Source organism: Salmo trutta, chromosome 5, assembly GCF_901001165.1.
Source record: "Salmo trutta chromosome 5, fSalTru1.1, whole genome shotgun sequence".
Lineage (NCBI taxonomy): Eukaryota > Metazoa > Chordata > Actinopteri > Salmoniformes > Salmonidae > Salmo > Salmo trutta.
The window spans coordinates 60,194,845-60,218,077 of NC_042961.1; the positions used below are offsets into that span (position 1 = coordinate 60,194,845).

A 23,233-nucleotide genomic window follows, 5' to 3' on the forward strand; every position below is an offset into this window, starting at 1 on the left:
CAGGTGTAAATGTCCAGAGTCTGCGGTAGAAATCGAGGAAAGGAGAGAGAATAGGTCCGATATGCTCTGGTCTGAGTCGCGCTGTACAAAAACTGGCGATAGCTTTTCGAGCTAATGGATAGCTGAGGACAGCTAACCGTAGCTAGCTGAACTTCAACGTTAGCCAGTGAAAATAGCTAACCTCTGGCTAGCTTCTGTCGTGGAATTCAGATGAGGTAAATAATACTTTTTTTTTTTTTTAAATTGATGAGGCGGGTTGCAGGAGAGTGCTTTGAGGTTGAGTGTTTAGAATAAAAAAATGTAAAAAGATAAGTGAAGAAAAAAAATATGTAAATATATATATATATACACGGGACACGACAGGACGTCTGAACTGCTACGCCATCTTGGATCCACCAGTAACTTGCTCTGAAAGATTTTCTGATTTATTCAACATCCCTTTTGATAAAGCTCAGTATGACGATTTGGTCAAGTGTTAAAACGTTTTATCTAGAAACAGTTGTGATTACGGTTTTGTAAACTTTGAACACAACTTAATTATCATCCAAAAATAACTTTACAAATACAAAAGATACACTTACTGTTAGCTGTTTTAAAACAGATTTACACAGAGGTTTTTGTGTAACACGGCTTCGAGACAATGTTTTTTTGTGTTCCTTCTCGAGTTTCCATTAGCTAAAAATGTGAAATGTTATTGTGCACTCAGGCATGTCTAAAGTCTGTATAGGTAACCTCTGCTCCTTGTTGTCTTCCCTCCAGACTCCCTGCAGCTCTCTGTCTCTGAAGAGGAGGTTCCCCCTGAGCAGCAGCACTGTGAGCAGGAGTGGAGTCCCAGTCTGGGGCAGGAGGACCCAGAGCCCACACAGATTAAAGAGGAACAGGAGGAAGTCAGGACCAGTCAGGAGGAAGAGCAGCTTCAAGGGGTGGAGCCTGATATCATAGAGTTCGATTTCACTCCTTCCTGTGTGAAAAGTGAATGTGATCAGGAGGACCCACTTCAGTCCTTGACTCTTCCCCAAACCCAGACTGTGGAGAATAGAGAGAGAGACTCTAAACCAGTGGATCTCAAACCTTTTGTCAATGTGACCCACATTAAGGGTCTCTACATTCCTTGTGACCCTCCAGATAATCAAAACAATGCCCCCAGCCACAGCTCAGCCGTTAGCAGCTACACAGTAGGACTAGACAGCAGCCCACCATTGAATCCCAGCCCAACATTGATGAAACACCATTCCAAACACAGCACCACTTCTAAAACAACTCACAGCTGCTGTGACTGTGGGAAATGCTTCAGTATCAAGAAGGACCTAACCAGGCATAAACTGACTCACACCGGAGAGAAACCATTTAGCTGTGGTGATTGTGGGAAAAGCTTCAGTCAGAAGGGAGATTTAGGGAGGCACATACTGACTCACACAGGAGAGAAACCTTTTAGTTGTGGTGACTGTGGGAAAAGATTCAATTGCCACTGGCTCCTAACCAGACATAAACTGACTCACACAGGAGAGAAACCATTTAGCTGTGGTGACTGTGGGAAAAGCTTCAATCAGAAGGGTCACCTGAACTTGCACATACTGACTCACACAGGAATAAAACCATTTAGCTGTGGTGACTGTGGGAAAAGCTTCAATCAGAAGGGTCACCTGAACTTTCATATACGGACTCACACAGGAGTGAAACCATTTAGCTGTGAGGTCTGCGATAAAAGCTTCAGATACAAGGGCACCCTAGCCGAACATATACAGATTCACAAAGGAGAGAAACAACATGGCTGCTTAATCTGTGGTAAAAGTTTTACTCATAAAACAAATCTTCTGAGGCATGTGGATAAAGTCCACAAAGGAAGAAAACAGGGAAAAAACCTGAAAGACGAAAGAAAATGAGGACAAAGATGTTCAGTCAGAAGATGGGAATAACAGGCAGGATGTGGACAACACTTTTAGGAAAGCAAAGCAAATCGGGATCATTCATGCTTTGGGGTTCAGATGAATAGGTGTGTGATCAAATGGTACATAGTGTTGTAGTAAGGTCACAGGTCTGCTGATCAAAATATTGTTGATGTTTTCACACCATTACAAAAAGGAATTCCTGGGCATTTGTTTTTTTTCTCTCATAATGTCTGATATTATTGATTCATAAAATACAATTCCAGAAAAGGTCTCCTTGTCAGTTGCCTTAATAAACCTCCAAGAGTATGTCTCAACAGATTTCACCTAATGCTGCTCATTCATGATATTGATTTAATCTTGTATAGAGTAATGATATACAGTTGACTCCTGGTGGAGAATGTATTCTCCCAGATCAGCCTAAACCACTGTTTGTCGACATGTAAACTCAGCAAAAAAAGAAACGTCCTTTGCGTTTATTTTCAGCAAACTTAACAAACTCTTCCACCAAGGCACCTGCAAGTTCCCGGACATTTCTGAGGGGGGAATGGCCCTGGCCCTAGCCCTAACCCTCCGATCCAACAGATCCCAGATGTGCTCAATGGGATTGAGATCTGGGCTCTTCACTGGCCATGGCAGAACACTGACATTCCTGTCTTGCAGGAAATCACGCACAGAACGAGCAGTATGGCTGATGGCATTGTCAGGATGAGCCTGCAGGAATGGTACCACATGAGGGAGGAGGATGTCTTCCCTGTAACGCACAGCGTTGAGATTGCCTGCAATGCCAACAAGCTCAGTCTGATGATGCTGTGACACATCGCCCCAGACCTACGGACCCTCCACCTCCAAATCAATCCCGCTCCAGAGTACAGGCCTCGGTGTAACGCTCATTCCTTAGATGATAAACGCGAATCCGATCATCACCCCTGGTGAGACTCGTCAGTGAAGAGCACTTTTTGCCAGTCCAGTCTGGTCAAGCGACGGTGGGTTTGTGCCCATCGCGACATTGTTGCCGGTGAGGTCTGGTGAGGACCTGCCTTACAACAGGCCTGCAAGCCCTCAGTCCAGCCTCTCTCAGCCCATTGCGGACAGTCTGGGCACTGATGGAGGGGATTGTGTGTTCCTGGTGTAACTCGGGCAGTTGTTGTTGCCATCCTGTACCTGTCCCGCAGGTGTGATGTTCGGATGTACCGATCCTGTGCAGGTGTTGTTACACGTGGTCTGCCACTGCGAGGACGATCAGCAGTCCGTCCTGTCTCCCTGTAGCGCTGTCTTAGGCATCTCACAGTACGGACATTGCAATTTATTTCCTTGGCCACATCTGCAGTCCTCATGCCTCCTTGCAGCATGCCTAAGGCACGTTCACGCAGATGAGCATGGACCCTGGTCATCTTTCTTTTGGTGTTTTTCAGAGTCAGTAGAAAGGCCTCTTTAGTGTCCTAAGTTTTCATAACTGTGACCTTAATTGCCTACCATCTGTAAACTGTTAGTGTCTTAACGACCGTTCCACAGGTGCATGTTCATTAATTGTTTATGGTTCATTGAACAAGCATGGGAAACAGTGTTTAAACCCTTTACAATGAAGATCTGTGAAATTATTTGGATTGTTACGAATTATCTTTGAAAGACAGGGTCCTGAAAAGGGGACGTTTTTTTGTTGTTGCTGAGTTTAGTTATTGTTTCCCTTTATTACTGATCTGTAGGTTGCCTTAATAAACCTCCATCCAGCCGGCAGCCCTGTTTCTGGGTTCGCCACCCACTAGAATTACGACTTTTCAATTGTTTTTGACTAGATCATGTAAGTAGAATGCTTCCACTAGTTACCACAGCCAGAAAAAAAAAATGGCTATATTGTAAAAATGTATGAAAATAAAAATCAGCTTTTGGTCTTAATTTAAGGTTAGGGTTAAGCATAAGGTTAGCAGTGTGGAGTAAGGTTAGGTTTAAAATCGCATTTGAAAAAGATAAATTGTAGAAATGGGTGGTGTCTATGACTTTATGGCTGTGGTAACTAGCGACGACCACTTCGATTTGATTTTTGCCTTCGTTGTGTGGAGTAAAGAAAGACATGTTGACAACCAGGCTACGCAACTCTCATTCCACTGAAAATGTGTAAACTACAGTTGTTGCATGTGTTTTTATTACATTTTTATTGTAACCCCAGACAAGGACACCTGACTCAACTTGTGAACTAATCATCAAGCCCCTGATGAGTTGAATGAGGGAAGTTGGGTAACGCTGCCCCAGCGCAATAGAGTACCACAGTATGAGTCATATTACCCATAAAACCTAGCGGTCAAACAAGAAAATGGTTCCAATCGTTTTTCCAGCATACATTTTTTCCCTCATAGTGGATATTAGAAACACTTAAATAAGTGCTGTGTTTCATGTCAACTTACCCTGGCGTGACGTTTTGATAACCGTGTGAATCTCTCTAGGACAAGGTGACTTTTATCAATATAGTCGGCTCTATTTACACCCCAAAATGAAATCCTAATTATCTGCTAATGTGGCTATCATAAAGAACTACAAATGCCATGATGATCTGCATGAGACTACCTCAGACCATGTCTCTTCCACGCTGGTTCTCCAGGTTTTGTATGTTTTCTTCTCCATGATAGATCAACCTTCTTGCCGTTAAGTCCAAGTTATGTCTTGAGGACAGAAGGGCCCATGTTCGTAAATGTTCACGATGGTGGAAAAACTGCTGTACTTGTTTCATCATATCAAGCACTTTATAATAATCTCCCCACCTGAAGCTAAAGACGGGCACAAAATAGTTGACCTATGTGCATGCTTTTGAATATACATATTAACTAACAGATTTGGTGGTATTTGAGCTATTGAATTCAGAACAACCTAAAATTGTAATTTAGAGTCTGGACTATATGCCACTGGAGAGATTCTTATGGCTTTCAGATCATCTCGCCCGCAGACTTCCTCTTCCAATGCGTACCCCGGCAGGGATGTTCCACTTAGGGCCTGTTTGATCTGACATAGAGCAAGTCTTAAGCGCACTCTCAAATGCTGTTTTTTGACATCACTGTAAGCCTGCCACACACACACTATACGATACATTTATTAAACATAAGAATGAGTGTGAGTTTTTGTCACAACCCGGCTCGTGGGAAGTGACAAAGAGCTCTTATAGGACCAGGGTACAAATAATAATAATCAATAATTTTGCTCTTAATTTAGCCATTTTACATAACTTTATTTGTTAATAGAAAATGGTGAATAACTCACCACAGGTTAACGAGAAGGGTGTGCTTGAAAGGATGCACATAACTCTGTAATGTTGGGTTGTATTGGAGAGAGTCTCAGTCAAATCATTTTCCACACAGTCTGTGACTGTATTTAGTATTCATGCTAGTGAGGGCCGAGAATCCACTCTCACATAGGTACGTGGTTGCAAAGGGCATCAGTGTCTTGACAGCGCGATTTGCCAAGGCAGGATACTCTGAGCGCAGCTCAATCCAGAAATCTGGCAGTGGCTTCTGATTAAATTCCATTTTCACAGAACCGCTTGTTGCAATTTTGATGAGGCTCTCTTGTTCAGATATCGGTAAGTGGACTGGAGGCATAAAAGGGATAATGAATCCAGTTGTTTGTGTCGTCCGTTTAGGGAAAGTACCTGCGTAATTGCGCACCCAACTCACTCAGGTGCTTCGCTATATCACATTTGACATTGTCCGTAAGCTTGAGTTCATTTGCACACAAAAAAATCATACAATGATGGAAAGACCTGTGTGTTGTCCTTGTTAATGCAGACAGAGAAGAGCTCCAACTTCTTAATCATAGCCTCAATTTTGTCCTGCACATTGAGTTGCAGTCTCTGTAATCGTAGATTCAGATCATTCAGGCGACAAAAAACATCACCCAGATAGGCCAGTGAGAAACTCGTCATTATGCAAGTGGTCTGACAAGTGAAAATGACGGTCAGTAAAGAAAACTTTAAGCTCGTCTCTCAGTTCAAAAAAACGTGTCAATACTTTGCCCCTTGATAACCAGCACACTTCTGTATGTTGTAAAAGTGTTACATGGTTGCTGCCCATATCCTGGCATAGTGCAGAAAATACATGAGAGTTCAGGGGCCTTGCTTTAACAAAGTGAACCATTTTCACTGTAGTGTCCAAAACGTCTGTTAGGCATTCCTTTGGCAGCAAGAGCCTCTCTGTGGATGCTGCACTGTACCAAAAAGGCGCAAGGAGAAACTGCTTGCAATCGCGTTACCTCTCCATTATGTCTCACTGTCATGGCTTTTGCGCCATCAGTACAGATACCAACACATCTTGCCCGCCACGTCTGTTGACTCATCCAGCTGTAATGCATCGAATTCACTGGCTTGTATGAGAAGCAGTAATTGTTTCAAAACATCTCCTGCCATGTCACTGATGCGTTATAAAACAGTGTTGTTTGATGGAGGAATTGTCTGTATAGTTTTTTGGGCCTTATCCTCAGCATTGTCACAGCCATATCCGCGGCATCAGGAAGAATTAAGTCCTCCACAATAGTATGGGGTTTGTCTGTCCTTGCCACTCGGTAGCTCACCATATAAGACTCTTCTAGCCCCTTCTTATTAATGGTATCTGTTGCTTTTATACATCTTACTACTCGAAAGTCATCTTAATTCTCGCTCAAAAAACTCCCACAGGTTTTTCTTTTCAAATTGGCATGTTTTGTTTCTAAATGTCTGCGCAAGAGTGAAGGTTTCATCGAGTTGTGAGATAGTACTTTTGCACGTATAACACACTGTGGCTGAGGAAAGGCACTACACCCAATATAAGTGAACCCCAAATCAATGTAGTTCTCATCATATTTGCGCCTCTTCGATGGTTCAACGTCTGTGTCTGTTGTTCAGTGCTTTCCCGGTTAAGGGGGCAGTAGCTCTTCGGCTGCATCAGATTCACAACTGTCAGTTAGCTGGGCTAACAACAAATGTAGAATTACTGATGTTAGCATTGGATGTGCTCGTGGAAGCAGAACAACTTGTGTCGTCAACAGGTGCAGGTGTAGTACTGCTGGTAGTAGCAGTACTACCAGTAGAGCTGGTATGTGTCTCTATGGCCTTACTTTTTTAAAAACCATTTATCAATTTTTAAGCAAACGGAATGAGCGAGAGTAAGGGTTAATGTGATTGGATGTTAATTATTTGACTAGGCTACCTGTATTTGACATTGTGTTGTTATTTCGCTGAACACTAGATGGTTTAATTTTATTTTTAGCAGTGAAACGAGGCTACTCAGGAGAGAAAAAAACCTCACCCAAATGTATAGCCCCGTTGGAAAATATAAATGGACTGTTTGAAAATGTGAAGAAATGTTTTAAAAAATGTTTTATACATTTTTAATTTTAAATGTGAATCACATTTTTATTTGGCGTACCCCCGACGGCATTGCACTTACCCCTGGGGTACTCGTATCCCAGGTTGGGAATACATAGTCTAGGAGACATGTTTTCTGTAGTTTATCTGTGTTAGACTTTCCTTGGTTTTTGTTCCAGCTGTTCAGCACATTTTTTTTCTTGAGGCTTGTTAAATTTAGGTAGCCGAAGTCTACGCCCCTTCGTCAATGATTGGTCAACAGTAGGGATTCTTCAATGAAGTGTTTGTTGTCATTCAACGAGAAAATACTTGTTTTTATGCACATTTTTTCACTGGAGAAATACTGAACCAAACATCTTAAAAATTGCACGTCTAAGATCTCCTCGGCAAAAATGTCAATTTATTACAGATTTCTTGATTTATCTTAGATGAATTCTGACTATTTTGAGGAAGTCTATACTGAGTGTACAAAAACATTCAGGACACATGCTCTTTCCATGACAGACTGACCAGGTTAATCCAGATGAAAGCTAAGGTCTCTTATTGATGTAACTTGTTAAATACACTTCATATTCACTGATTGAAGTGTATTTAACAAGTTACATCAATAAGAGACCTTAGCTTTCATCTGGATTCACCTGGTCAGTCTGTCATGGAAAGAGCATGTGTCCTAAAATGTTTTGTATGAAGGATTTTTAAGCCTTGAGACAATTGGGGCATGGATCGTGTATGTGTGCCATTCAGAGGGTGAATGGGCAAGACAAAATATTTAAGTGCCTTTGTATGGAGTATGGTAGAAGGTGCAAGGCGCATCGGTTTGTGTCAAGAACTGCAACGCTGCTGGGCTTTTCACATTAAACAGTTTCCTGTGTATATCAAGAATGGTCCACCAGACAAAGGACATCCAGCCAACTTCACACAACTGTGGGAAGCATTGGAGTCAACATAGGCCAGCATCCCTGTGGAACACTTTCGACACCTTTATAGAGTCCATGCCCAGAAGAATTGAGGCTGTTCCGAAGGCAAACGGGACGGGACGGGGTGCAACTCAATATTAGGAAGGTGTCCTTAATGTTTGCTATTTGATGCTACGGCGTCTCAAGAGGGACAAACTGTAAAGTAATTTTCAACCAAAAGGAGTATGCAAGACACAGATGTTCGCTTCGCCTGGTCCTGCTAGGAGCAAACCGAACCTAGTATGTGGACGTCTTAAGCCTAACGTAGTTCCACCTCCAACGCCGCCAAAACAACCCCTATGCGGATGTCGGCTACAGCAGATCTGATTGAATAGAGCCCGAGGTGTTTTGAGTTGGGAGGGAGCTGTAACAGGTCATAAAATGTTACACATGTTTGGAATTTAACTTTTCATATAGTGTCTGACTTAGCAGAATATTTTGAATTAACGTTCAAATTTGTTCTTTAACTGTTTAAATGATGCAAATTGCTTCTCAATGTATAGGTCTTCAATTGTGGCCAGCCTCTTCTCCCTCCATTCAACAAACACCTTATCAGACCAAGGTGGAACAAAATAATGATTAAAACATATTGGAGTGTATACAGAGGTATCGGTCACCTCATAAACATGTTTAATCTGGTTTAGAATTCTTAAAGAAATGTATCAAAACAAAGTTGTTGCCTGTCAGTCTGTTTTGGAGAAAAGCATAGCTGGAAGAGAGGAATTTGTTGTGAACCTGACTTCCATATTTAGCATGACTCCACCTTGTGGCTTAAACATCAGGGAAACCCAACAATTGTGTCATTTAAAATTTGAAAAAAAAACTCAATAAATGATAATCCTAGATCACCTTATTGCTTGTTGTAACGGGTGGCAGATAGCCTAGCCGTTAAGAGCGTTGGACCAGTAACCGAAAGGTCGCGGGTTTGAATCCCTGAGTCGCCAAGGTGGAAGAATCTGCCGTTTTGTCCTTGAGCAAGGCAGTTAACCCCCAACAACAACTGCTCCCCGGACACTGATGACATAGACATCGATGAAGGCAGCCCCCCTGCACCTCTCTGATTCAGATGGGTTGGGTTAAATGCAAAAGACCATTTCGGGTTGAATGCATTCAGTTGTGCAACTGACTAGGTATCCTCCTTTCCCTATACAACTGACTAGGTCTCCCCCTTTCCCTATACAACTGACTAGGTACCCCCCTTTCCCTTTACAACTGACTAGGTCTCCCCCTTTACAACTGACTAGGTATCCCCCATTTCCCTATACAACTGACTAGGTATCCTCCTTTCCCTGTACAACTGACTAGGTATCCCCCTTTCCCTATACAACTGACTAGGTCTCCCCCTTTCCCTATACAACTGACTAGGTCTCCCCCTTTCCCTTTACAACTGACTAGGTCTCCCCCTTTCCCTATACAACTGACTAGGTATCCTCCTTTCCCTATACAACTGACTAGGTCTCCCCCTTTCCCTTTACAACTGACTAGGTATCCCCATTTCCCTATACAACTGACTAGGTCTCCCCCTTTCCCTTTACAACTGACTAGGTATCCCCCTTTCCCTATACAACTGACTAGGTCTCCCCCTTTCCCTATACAACTGACTAGGTCTCCCCCTTTCCCTATACAACTGACTAGGTATCCCCATTTCCCTATACAACTGACTAGGTCTCCCCCTTTCCCTGTACAACTGACTAGGTATCCCCCTTTCCCTGTACAACTGACTAGGTCTCCCCCTTTCCCTATACAACTGACTAGGTACCCCCCTCTCCCTTTACAACTGACTAGGTCTCCCCCTTTCCCTATACAACTGACTAGGTACCCCCCTTTCCCTATACAACTGACTAGGTATCCCCATTTCCCTATACAACTGACTAGGTCTCCCCCTTTCCCTATACAACTGACTCGGTATCCCCCTTTACAACTGACTAGGTATCCCCCTTTACAACTGACTAGGTCTCCCCCTTTCCCTATACAACTGACTAGGTATCCCCCCTTTCCCTGTACAACTGACTAGGTCTCCCCCTTTCCCTATACAACTGACTAGGTCTCCCCCTTTCCCTGTACAACTGACTAGGTCTCCCCCTTTCCAACTGACTAGGTACCCCCCTTTCCCTATACAACTGACTAGGTACCCCCCTTTCCCTATACAACTGACTAGGTATCCCCCATTTCCCTATACAACTGACTAGGTCTCCCCCTTTCCCTATACAACTGACTAGGTATCCCCCTTTACAACTGACTAGGTATCCCCCCTTTCCCTGTACAACTGACTAGGTCTCCCCCATTTCCCTATACAACTGACTAGGTCTCCCCCTTTCCCTATACAACTGACTAGGTCTCCCCCCTTTCCCTTTACAACTGACTAGGTCTCCCCCTTTCCCTATACAACTGACTAGGTATCCCCCTTTACAACTGACTAGGTATCCCCCCCTTTCCCTTTACAACTGACTAGGTATCCCCCATTTCCCTATACAACTGACTAGGTATCCCCCCTTTCCCTGTACAACTGACTAGGTCTCCCCCTTTCCCTTTCCAACTGACTAGGTATCCCCCATTTCCCTATACAACTGACTAGGTCTCCCCCTTTCCCTATACAACTGACTAGGTCTCCCCCCTTTCCCTTTACAACTGACTAGGTCTCCCCCTTTCCCTATACAACTGACTAGGTCTCCCCCCTTTCCCTATACAACTGACTAGGTATCCCCCTTTACAACTGACTAGGTATCCCCCTTTCCCTATACAACTGACCAGGTCTCCCCCTTTCCCTATACAACTGACTAGGTCTCCCCCTTTCCCTATACAACTGACTAGGTATCCCCCTTTCCCTATACAACTGACTAGGTATCCCCCTTTCCCTGTACAACTGACTAGGTATCCCCCTTTACAACTGACTAGGTATCCCCCTTTCCCTATACAACTGACTAGGTCTCCCCCTTTCCCTATACAACTGACTAGGTCTCCCCCTTTCCCTATACAACTGACTAGGTCTCCCCCTTTCCCTATACAACTGACTAGGTATCCCCCTTTCCCTGTACAACTGACTAGGTCTCCCCCTTTCCCTGTACAACTGACTAGGTACCCCCCTTTACAACTGACTAGGTCTCCCCCCTTTCCCTTTACAACTGACTAGGTCTCCCCCTTTACAACTGACTAGGTCTCCCCCTCTCCCTTTCCAACTGACTAGGTACCCCCCTTTCCCTATACAACTGACTAGGTACCCCCCTTTCCCTATACAACTGACTAGGTACCCCCCTTTCCCTATACAACTGACTAGGTATCCCCCTTTCCCTATACAACTGACTAGGTACCCCCCTTTCCCTATACAACTGACTAGGTCTCCCCCTTTCCCTATACAACTGACTAGGTCTCCCCCTTTCCCTATACAATTGACTAGGTCTCCCCCTTTCCTAACTGTTTCCCCACATGTAGTTATCTCTTTCCATTATCACCTTGTAGTAAAACCCTAGATTATTGATACATTTCAAATATGCTTTCAAGAAAACCTTGCCTTGCATTTGTCCAAGAGTGTTTATCATCACCGCTCCTATCGGTCATAGACTACGGCGACATTATCTACATTAATGCAGCTGCCAAATACACTGAAACCATTAGATGCAGTTTATCACAGAGCACTACACTTTATTACGGGCGACAGGTTCAGTTCACATCACTGCATTCTGTATCAGAAAGTAGGTTGGCTATTTTACAAAATAAAGCCATTTTACAAAATCTCCCGCTGTACCTAACACCATTAATCACTTTTAAGATGTACAAGTTACCAAGGATGGTTAACTTTGGATATTCCTTTGTTCTCTACAGAGTTAGATAAACTTCCTTGTGGAATAATCTCCAAAAGTCTCAAATGTGATGATTTGGTGACTTTAGGGCATTTCAGACAGCTGATTGAGGACCTTATTTAATGTAGGAATGTGTTTGTTTTCTATGACTGTGTTTCGTATCGGTTCTTTGCTTTTCATAGTGTATTTAATGTGTGTATTTGTGTAATTACAGGGCTCATCTGTAAAAGAGACCTTGGTCTCAACATGTCTCCCTGTTAAAATAAAGGTTAAACAAAAATTCTGACCTCATTCAAACTAATGCTATACTGTCGACTCCTGATGAAAATGGATTATTCCAGATTATCCTATAGTTATGATATTAATCCATTGCTTGTCTACATGTAATGATATTTTCTCTTTTTACCTGGCTGCCATGCACAGTAGTAAACCCCCATCCAGCTACCGCGCTGTTGCTCCTTTCCGGGTTTGCCACCAACTAGTTTGAACCGATGTATCACAGATAGAACAACGTGACAGATATTTCACCGGATGTATAAATGTGAAGCATCTGCTTGGCGTTTCCACTCGTTACCAAATATGGTAGTGAGCGGAAGCACAGTGGCCGGCAGTGGGAGAAGATGGAAGGAGATGGATTTTGGGCGACATTCTTCAAATGTTCTCATTATTGGATCTCAATAAAGTTTTCTGTTTCCAAAGCTAAGCTTTGAAGACTTCATCGTGTGCAAAAGTTGTTCAACATTTCTTTGTCTAAAAGGAGCGCAAAGGCGACTTTAGTTATTGCACAAGGATAGGCGTTCCCTATCGGAAAAATGCAGATATATGCCAGAACGGTCCAATAGGATCTCGTTAGCTAGTGCATGGCTCTGCCCACTATGACTAATTTCTTCCCATTGGAAACGAAAGGCTGTGGTCTATCTTGGTTTAGTTATAAAAGTCTTTGGAGTTATTTTCCTAAATTCCTTGACTAGAACACGGAAGTAGGATTGGAGACGACTGTATTACAGACAGAAGAGGATTTAGTTATACATGTCTTTGACTTTGTTTTGAATTCCTTGCGTGGAGTAACGAAAGATCAACTGACTAAACTGAAGACTGAAAATGTCTAAACTACAGTTGTTGCGTTTGTTTTTAAATGATCGTTTAACGGCGGCTGCTGTGGAGATTTTCGGTGCAGTTGAGAAAACGGTAGTAGAATACCAGGAGGAGAATGATCGGCTACGGAGACTGCTGCGGAGGACACCAGAGAATCAACTATGTAGAAGAGGTTAGTATTTAGATATATACTAGAAGCTAGCAATAGTTATACCTTATTGATAAACTATTTGTGCTAAAAGTGATCACCATTTAATACATTTTAATATTGTTGTTTTTAAACCACGCATGGATTAAAAACATTGTCATAAAAAAAACAGGAAGTGATTTGAATGTATTCTTTTAAAAAATTTAACACCTTTTAGAAATGAATCTTATTCTCCGGCTGTGATTGGGAGTCCCATAGGGCGCACAATTGGCCCAGCGTCTTCTGGGTTAGGGTTTGGCCGGGGTAGGCCGTCATTGTATATAATAATTTGTTCTTAACTGACTTGCCTAGTTAAATAAAGGTTAAATAAAATAAAAAAAATATTATCTTCAATTCATTAAGTAGTTGAAAATATATTTTATTTTTATTTATTTCACCTTTATTTAACCAGGTAGGCCAGTTGAGAACAAGTTCTCATTTACAACTGCGAACTGGCCAAGATAAAGCAAAGCAGTGCGACAAAAAACAACAGAGTTACACATGGAATAAACAAAAGTACAGTCAATAACACAATAGAAATATATATATACAGTGTGTGCAAATGGCGTGAGGAGGTAAGACAATTAATGGGCCATAGTAGAGAAGTAATTACAAATTAGCAAATGAACACTTGAGTGATAGATGTGCAGATGATGATGTGCAAGTAGAAATACTGGTGTGCAAAAGAGCAAAAAAAGTAAATTAAAAACAATATGGGGATGAGGTAGGTGGATTGGATGGGCTATTTACAGATGGGCTGTGTACAGCGATCGGTGAGCTGCACAGATAGCTGATGCTTAAAGTTAGTGAGGGAGAAATGTCTCCAACTTCAGCGACTTTTGCAATTCGTTCCAGTCATTGGCAGCAGAGAACTGGAAGGAAGGCGGCCAAAGGAAGTGTTGGCTTTGGGGATGACCAGTGAGATATACCTGCAGGAGCGCGTGCTACGGGTGGGTGTTGCTATGATGACCAGTGTGCTGAGATAAGGCGGAGCTTTACCTAGCAAAGACTTATAGATGACCTGGAGCCAGTGTGTCTGGCGACGAATATGTAGCGAGGGCCAGCCGACAAGAGCATACAGGTCGCAGTGGTGGGTGGTATATGGGGCTTTGGTGACAAAACGGATGGCATTGTGATAGACTACATCCAGTTTTCTGAGTAGAGTGTTGGAGGCTATTTTGTAAATGACATCGCCGAAGTCGAAAATCGGTAGGATAGTCAGTTTTACGAGGGTATGTTTGGCAGTGTGAGTGAAGGAGGCTATGTTGTGAAATAGGAAGCCAATTCTAGATTTAATTTTGGATTGGAGATGCTTAAATGAGTCTGGAAGGAGAGTTTACAGTCTAGCCAGATTTTAGTTTTACAGTTATTGAATTGGAGATACAGTTTACCCAGTCTTGAATTTACTGTCTTAGATCCAAATTGACCCCAACCCTGATATCTAAAGTCTAGGTAACCTCTGCTCCTCCTCTCCTTCCCTCCAGACTCCCTAAAGCTCTCTGTCTCTGAAGAGGAGGTTCCCCCTGAGCAGCAGCACTGTGAGCAGGAGTGGAGCCCCAGTCTGGGACAGGAGGACCCAGAGACCATACAGATTAAAGAGGAACAGGAGGAAGTCAGGACCAGTCAGGAGGAAGAGCAGCTTCAGGGCATTGAGGCTGATATCATGGAGTTCACATTCACTCCTTCCTGTGTGAAAAGTGAATGTGATCAGGAGGACCCACTTCAGTCCTTGACTCTTCCCCAAACCCACACTGTGGAGAACAGAGAGAGTGACTCTAAACCAGTGGATCTCAAACCTTTTGCCACTGTAACCCACCTAAAAGGTCTTGACATTCTCTGTGACCCTCCAGATAATCAAAACAATGCCTCCAGCCACAGTTCAGCTGTAAGCAGCTACACAGTAGGACTTGACAGCAGCCCACCATTAGATCCTAAACCACCATTAGATCCAAACACGTCAATAGGGGAACACGGTTCCAAACCCAACACCACGTCTAGAAAAGCTCCCCACTGTGGTGAAATGTTTCCTCTGAAAGCTGACCTGCAGAGGCGCGTGACTCTTACCAATAATATAATCAGTGAATGCCGCTTCTGCAATAAACAATACAACTCCACCTGTAAACTGAAGGCCCATATCCAACTCTGTCACATTGAGAAATCCTGCACATGCCCTGTTTGTGGCAAGACCATCAAACACAAGGGAGATCTGTCCAGGCACATGAGTATTCACACAGGAGAGAAACAATTTAGCTGTGGTGACTGTGGGAAAAGCTTCAATCAGAAGGGGCACCTGAACTTGCACATACTGAGTCACACAGGAGAGAAACCATTTAGCTGTGGTGACTGTGGGAAAAGCTTCTATCAGAAGGGAGACCTAGGGAATCATATACTGACTCACACACAAGAGAAACCATTTAGCTGTGGTGTCTGTGGGAAAAGCTTCTATCAGAAGGGACACCTTACAGATCATATACGGACTCACACAGGAGAGAAACCATTTAGCTGTGGTGACTGTGGGAAAAGCTTCAATTTGAAGGGGAACCTAAGAAAGCATAAACTGACTCACACAGGAGAGAAACCATTTAGCTGTGGTGACTGTGGGAAAAGCTTCAGTCAAAAGACTAACCTGCTGACGCATGTCAAAAACATCCACAAAGGAAGAAAACAAGATGAATAGTGAAAGAAGAAAGAAAATTAGGAAAAATATGTTCAGTCAGAAGATAGGAATAACAGGCAGGATGTGGACAACACTCGTAGGAAAGGAAAGCTACTCTGGATAATTTATGCGGTTGGTTCGAGATCAATAGATTTGTGATGGATTTACTATTGTAAAACATTCTATATGAATACAGTTTGATTTGAATTATGATGTAATGATTAAACATTACACAGCATTGTCGGAAGCTCACAGGTCTGCTGTTCAGTCTAATGTTTTCACGTTATTAGAAACAGGAATTCCTGGTCATTTGTTTTAGAATGTCTCTCAGGTGATGAGAGAATGGTCTGACTGATGTTATTTAGACAAAACGTACACACTTTCTGTAAAATATCTCATCAAAATATTTCTCATCGATTTTTGACCAAATCTTGCTCATTCATGATATTGATTTAGGATTTTATGGAGTAATGATATACAGTAGACTCCTGAGAATTGATTAAAAGCATTCCAGGTGAAGTTGGTTGAGAGAAAATAGTAAAAATTAAGAAGAACCCTTGAATAAGTCAGTACTATATAGCACCAGTCAAAGTTTTGGACACACCTACTCATTCAAGGTTTTTAATTTTTTTTTACTATTTTCTACATTTTACATTTTCTACAAGAATTTTCATTTAGATTTTTAAGGTTAACTACTATATATATTCAAATCTAAAGGATGTAATTCAACCAGACAGCACCCTTATATCATGGTAAAAGGCTGCACTTGAATCATTCCCACGGTGAACGGCTAGACCTGCTACGCTATGAAATCACACACTATTACAGAGACTTTGATATTAATTTTTTATTTTACCTTTTATTCATACAGGTTTTTCTCATTGAGATAACATCTCTTTTCCAAGAGAGACCTGGTCCAATAGCAGCAGGGGGAACAATGTTTCAGACAAAACAACTTACATTCACTAACACAACATTAAACACAACTATAAACACACATACAGCACAACAAAAACATTTTATGTAAAAAAACACGAAAGTCTTGACTAAAAACAGCTGTCCTAAAGACAATTGCACTGTTCTATGATAGATACATCGATCAAGTGTTTTAACTCCACCAACAAAATGTAAAATGTTCAGGACAGAATTCCAGGACCACGGAGCTGAGTAACTAAAACTATTTCTACCATGACCTGTTCTAATTTTTGGTACTGTTAGAAGCAAATGAGAATGGGACCGTAATTGATATTTATTTACCGACCTGACTAAAAAAGAACAGAGATAAAATGGCATTTTACCCAATATTACCGGCAGCAATTTATACGGTGAAAACAATGTGTGGGGAGGCAGACGCACAGAAACACACATCAATACCTTTGTCAGATAACACTGATAAATGATTTGTTTATGCTACAGAATTATGATAAGTGTACTATATTACGTATTGGATCACTAAAAAATACAACTTTAACAGTTCCGTGTAGTTTCCCAATAAAATGGTCTGACGGTGACGTGTACATACTCCGTATACATATCCCGAAATTAATAAATAATCTCACTACAATACATTTTAATAGGAAGTTAGCAAAAAAACAGATAAGATCTTGCTATCTTGGAAAGGAAAATACATTTTTATTTGTGGAAAAATCACCCTGATTAAATCTTTAGTCATATCCCAGGTTACCTATTTGCTTATGGTCTTGCCTACACCTAGCGACCAGTTTATTTTAAATTATATGAGCAAAAAAGATTCAATTTTATTTGGAACTCCAAGCCAGACAAAAATAAACGGCCTTATTTATATCATGAATTTGAATTCGGAGGGCAGAAATTATAAAATATTAAAGCATTAGACCTCTCACTAACAGATTATTAACAATGTCTCACCTGATGTTCAAGAATGGCCGTTTTCCCTTTATTCAGATTACAACCTCACACTTTCGGTTATTTGAAAATGAAATCATCTCCAAAATATTGCATTTTTTTTTTAAACAAGCCGTAGAAACGTGGTCGCAATTTCAGTTTAATCCACCAGAAAATAACAAATAATACAACAAATATTGTGATTTAAAGTCATTGATTAAAAAAATGCATTATTAAAAAAGATATGACTAATCTTTTGTAAAGGATATCATAAATAGGACTGGTGGAGTTATGTCACACATGCAGCTAACAAAAATATGGAAATGTCTGCTCTACTCAATCTACTAATTGCAGCATTACCGCAAAAATTGTAGAGGCAAGTGGAAGAGGGAAAAAAGCATTAAAAGACCAACATTGGTTAAAGAAAATTGGGCTAAATGGGGAAAAAGTATACCAGTTTCATTTAAGGACCAAAACATTTACAACTGTGCCATATAGATTGCTAAATAGGTGGGAAGAGATTTTTGATGTACCGATTCCATGGCACATGGTTTATGAACTGAGACGCAAAACGATGCTGGATTCAAAACGCTGAATTTTTCTATTTAAATTATTATACAAAATTCTTGCAACCAATAGAATGTTATATATATGGGGGATACAACCTTCACAGCTCTGCAGAGTTTTGCTGCTTAGTTATAAATATATGGTTAATAGAAATAAAACTGGATGCTGGAGTGAGTAGTCGTGCTGTTCTTCGCTCCGCGGGTAATATTACATTTCCTTACATTACAACGGAACGATTTGATTAGTGTACTGTTAGCTAGTTAGCTACATAGTTGTCTTTGCGTCAAGGATAAAGGTGTAGCTAAAGGTGTAGGTGTAGCTTTGAGAAACTAACTTTTGAGAAACTAACAAGGTTAGCTAGCCAGCTGTATTCGTTCGTTCAACATCATCACATCACAACACCACAGCCACTGCTAGCTAGCTAGCTAGCCAACTTTACCAACTAGCGGTACTGTAGAAACTAAATACATTACAACGGAACGATTTGATTAGTATAACGTTAGCTAGCTACATAGTGTCTTTGTATCATAGATAAAGGTAAACGCAGCCACAGCTAGCTAGCCGACTCTAGCAGCTAGCAGTACTGTATCATTTTTAGTCAAGAAGATTTTTGCAACGTAAGCTTTCGAGTTGTGTAGCCCACTTGTGTAGCTAGCAGGACTGACTTTGTGTTAGCTAGCCAACGTTTAATTACTTCTGCGTTATGAAAGGAACTGGACACGAATGATCCATTAGTAGTTTGTTGTAACCAAGTATTGGTGCTAACCGTGTGTTATTGGATGCTAGCATGCTAGTTAGCTACGGCGTCATAGGACACGGTGCACTGGGTGGGTTTTCACGGAAGAATACTGTACCAAGTTATCTAGCTGAATAAACTAAGTTTCAGCCTATTCCTGGAAACATTGAACCACTGTAGTTTACATCAATTATAATTTCTAAGTGGAAGTTGGAATAGTTATATTTGAGTGTTTCAGCGAATGGTTAGTGAGGGAGGCACTGCTCTTTCGCTTCCTCAGTTGTTTAGTTAATTTTCTTTCCAATCTCCTTTCCATTAGCGTAGCCTCTCCTGTAGCCTGTCAACTATGTGTCTGTCTATCCCTGTTCTCTCCTCTCTGCACAGGCCATACAAACGCTTCACACCGCGTGGCCACTGCCACTCTAACCTGGTGGTCCCAGCGCGCACGACCCACGTGGAGTTCCAGGTCTCCGGCAGCCTCTGGAACTGCCGGTCTGCGGCCAACAAGGCTGAGTTCATCTCAGCCTATGCTACCCTCCAGTCCCTAGACTTCTTGGCGCTGACGGAAACATGGATTACCACAGAAAACACTGCTACTCCTACTGCTCTCTCCTCGTCTGACCACGTGTTCTCGCATACCCGAGAGCATCTGGTCAGCGGGGTGGCAGGACTGGAATCCTCATCTCTCCCAAGTGGACGTTCTCTCTTTCTCCCCTGACCCATCTGTCTATCTCCTCCTTTGAATTCCATGCTGTCACAGTCAGTAGCACATTCAAGCTTAACATCCTTATCATTTATCGCTCTCCAGGTTCCCTTGGAGAGTTCATCAATGAGCTTGACGCCTTGATAAGTTCCTTTCCTGAGGATGGCTCACCCCTCACAATTCTGGGTGACTTTAACCTCCCTACGTCTACCTTTGACTTATTTCTCTCTGCCTCCTTCTTTCCACTCCTCCTCTCACCGTCCCCCCCTACTCACAAGGCAGGCAATACGCTTGACCTCATCTTTACTAGATGCTGTTCTTCTACCAATCTCACTGCAACTCCCCTCCAAGTCTCCGACCACTACCTTGTATCCTTTTCCCTCTCGTTCTCCTCCAACACTACTCACTCTGCCCCTACTCAGATGGTATTGCGCCGTCGCAACCTTCGCTCTCTCTCTCCTGCTACTCTCTCCTCTTCCATCCTATCATCTCTTCCCTCTGCTCAATCCTTCTCCAACCAATCTCCTGATTCTGCCTCCTCTCCTCCCTTTCTGCATCCTTTGACTCTCTATGTCCCCTATACTCCCGGCCGGCTCGGTCCTTCCCTCCTGCTCCGTGGCTTGACGACTCATAACCAAGTGGTGAATCGCATCTCTGCATGTCTGGCAGACATATCAGTGTGGATGACGGATCACCACCTCAAGCTGAACCTCGGCAAGACGGAGCTGCTCTTCCTCCCGGGGAAGGACTGCTCGTTCCATGATCTCACCATCACGGTTGACAACTCCCTTGTGTCCTCCTCCCAGAGTGCTAAGAGCCTCGGCGTGACCCTGGACAACACCCTGTCGTTCTCCGCTAACATCAAGGCAGTGACCCGATCCTGTAGGTTCATGCTCTACAACATTCGCAGAGTACGACCCTGCCTCACACAGGAAGCGGCGCAGGTCCTAATCCAGGCACTTGTCATCTCCCGTCTGGATTACTGCAACTCGCTGTTGGCGGGGCTCCCTGCCTGTGCCATCAAACCCCTACAACTCATCCAGAACGCCACAGCCCGTCTGGTGTTCAACCTTCCCAAGTTCTCTCACGTCACCCCGCTCCTCCGCACACTCCACTGGCTTCCAGTTGAAGCTTGCATCTGCTACAAGACCATGGTGCTTGCCTACGGAGCTGTGAGGGGAACGGCACCTCCGTACCTTCAGGCTCTGATCAGTCCCTACACCCAAAGAAGGGCACTGCGTTCATCCACCTCTGGCCTGCTCGCCTCCCTACCTCTGCGGAAGTACAGTTCCCACTCAGCCCAGTCAAAACTGTTCGCTGCTCTGGCACCCCAATGGTGGAACAAGCTCCCTCACGATGCCAGGACAGCAGAGTCAATCACCACCTTCCGGAGACACCTGAAACCCCACCTCTTTAAGGAATACCTGGGATAGGATAAAGTAATCCTTCTAACCCCCCCCCCACCAAAAAAAATATATAGATGTACTATTGTAAAGTGGTTGTTCCACTGGATATCATAAGGTGAATGCACCAATTTGTAAGTCGTTCTGGATAAGAGCGTCTGCTAAATGACATAAATGTAATGTAAATGGATGGACATTCGTTATGGTTGTTTTGTGTGATGTGGTGTTGTCTCTACCTTCTTGCCATTTGTGCTCTTGTCTGTGCCCAATAATGCTTTGTGCTGCTACCATGTTGCGTTGCTACCATGTTGTTGTCATGTTGTGTTGCTACCATGCTGTGTTGTCATGTGTTGCTGCCTTGCTATGTTGTTGTCTTAATTCTCTCTTTATCTAGTGTTGTGTTGTCTCTTGTCGTGATGTGTGTCTTTGTCTTATATATTTTCTTTTTTTTTTCCTTTTTAATCCCAGCCCCCGTCCCCGCAGGAGGCCTTTTGCCTTTTGGTAGGCCGTCATTGTAAATAAGAATTTGTTCTTAACTGACTTGCCTATTTTAAATAAAAATCTGAAATAGATGGGAGAGGTGAAGGATAGGAGTAAAAACAAACAAAATATAACTTTTGTAAAATGGATTGTGTCCGTAAAATGTATATAGTATGTATAAGCTGGAAGTAGAAGTAGAAGCCTAAGTGTTGTTGTTTACTCAAATTAGGGGAGGGGTGGTAGGGTTAGTGAGAAATACAGGAAAATATATTTTTAGAAGATGTATATACAGTGCATTTGGAAAGTATTCCGACCTCTTGACTTTTTCCACATTTTGTAACATTATAGCCTTATTCTAGAATGGATTAAATTGATTTTTTTAAAAACTATCTCCACACAATACCCCATAATGACAAAGCAAAAACTGTTTTTTTAGAATGTTTTGCACATTTATAAAATAAACTGAAATATCTAATTTACATAAGTATTCAGATCCTTTACTCAGTACTTTGTTGAAGCAATTTGGGAGCGATTACAGCCTCGAGTCTTCTTAGGTATGACGCTACAAGCTTGGCACACCTATATTTGGTGAGTTTCTCCCATTCTTCTCTGCAGATCCTCTCAAGCTCTGTCAGGTTAGATGGGGAGCGTCGCTGCACAGCTATTTTCAGGTCTCTCCAAGGATGTTCGATCGGGTTCAAGTCCGGGCTCTGGCTGGGCCACTCAAGGACATTCAGAGACTTGTCCCGAAGCCACTCCTGTGTTGTCTTGACTGTGTGCTTACGGTCATTGTCCTGTTGGAAGGTGAACCTTTGCCCAAGTCTGTCCCTGCCACTGAAAAACATCCCGACAGCATGATGCTGCCACCACCATGCTTCACCGTAGGGATGGTGTCAGGTTCCTCCAGACGTGACGCTTGGCATTCAGGCCAGAGAGTTCAATGTTGGTTTCGTCAGACTAGAGAATCTTGTTTCTCATGTACTGAGTCCTTTAGGTGATTTTTGGCAAACTCCAAGTGGGCTTCCATCTGGCAACTCTACCTTACACACCTGATTGGTTGAGTGCTGCAGACATGGTTGTCCTTCTGGAAGGTTCTATCATCTCCACAGAGGAACTCTGGAGCTCTGTCAGAGTGACCGTCAGGTTCTTGGCCACCTCCCTGACCAAGGCCCTTCTCCCTCGATTTCTCAGTTCGGCTGGGCGGCCAGCTCTAGGAAGAGTTTTGGTGGTGATGATGGAGGCCACTATGTTCCTGGGGTCCTTCAATGCTGCAGAAATGTTTGGTACCCTTCCCCAGATCTGTGCCTCAACACAATCCTGTCTCGGAGCTCTAAGGACAATTCCTTCGACCTCATGGATTGGTTTTTGCTCTGACATGCACTGTCAACTGTGGGACCTTATAGACAGACAGCTGTGTGCCTTTCCAAATCATGTCCAATCAATTGAAAGTCCACATGTGGACTCCAATCAAGTTGTAGAAACACCTCAAGGATGATCAATGGAAACAGGATGCTCCTGAGCTCAATTTCGATTGTCATAGCAAAGGGTCTGAATACTTATGTAAATAAGGTATTTGTT

At 42.7% G+C, this 23,233-nt stretch overlaps 4 protein-coding genes across 4 annotated transcripts in view; 3 read left to right on the plus strand and 1 right to left on the minus strand.

Annotated features, from left to right (window-relative positions):
• LOC115194677 (zinc finger protein 37-like) overlaps positions 1–23,233 on the minus strand; it is a 1,069,572-nt gene that overhangs the window by 186,906 nt on the left and 859,433 nt on the right. The window lies entirely within an intron of this gene.
• LOC115194676 (gastrula zinc finger protein XlCGF26.1-like) overlaps positions 1–23,233 on the plus strand; it is a 900,659-nt gene that overhangs the window by 78,686 nt on the left and 798,740 nt on the right. The gene's annotated exons all lie outside the window — the stretch shown is intronic.
• The window catches only part of LOC115194683 (zinc finger protein 91-like), a 62,170-nt gene that overhangs the window by 23,835 nt on the left and 15,102 nt on the right, over positions 1–23,233 (plus strand). The gene's annotated exons all lie outside the window — the stretch shown is intronic.
• LOC115194681 (gastrula zinc finger protein XlCGF57.1-like) lies at positions 12,937–16,155 on the plus strand. The gene is made up of 2 exons (XM_029754584.1): positions 12,937–13,232; positions 14,732–16,155. Exons 1-2 carry the CDS (start codon positions 13,067–13,069, stop codon positions 15,922–15,924), a joined length of 1,359 nt encoding a protein of 452 aa, XP_029610444.1. The 5' UTR covers positions 12,937–13,066; the 3' UTR covers positions 15,925–16,155.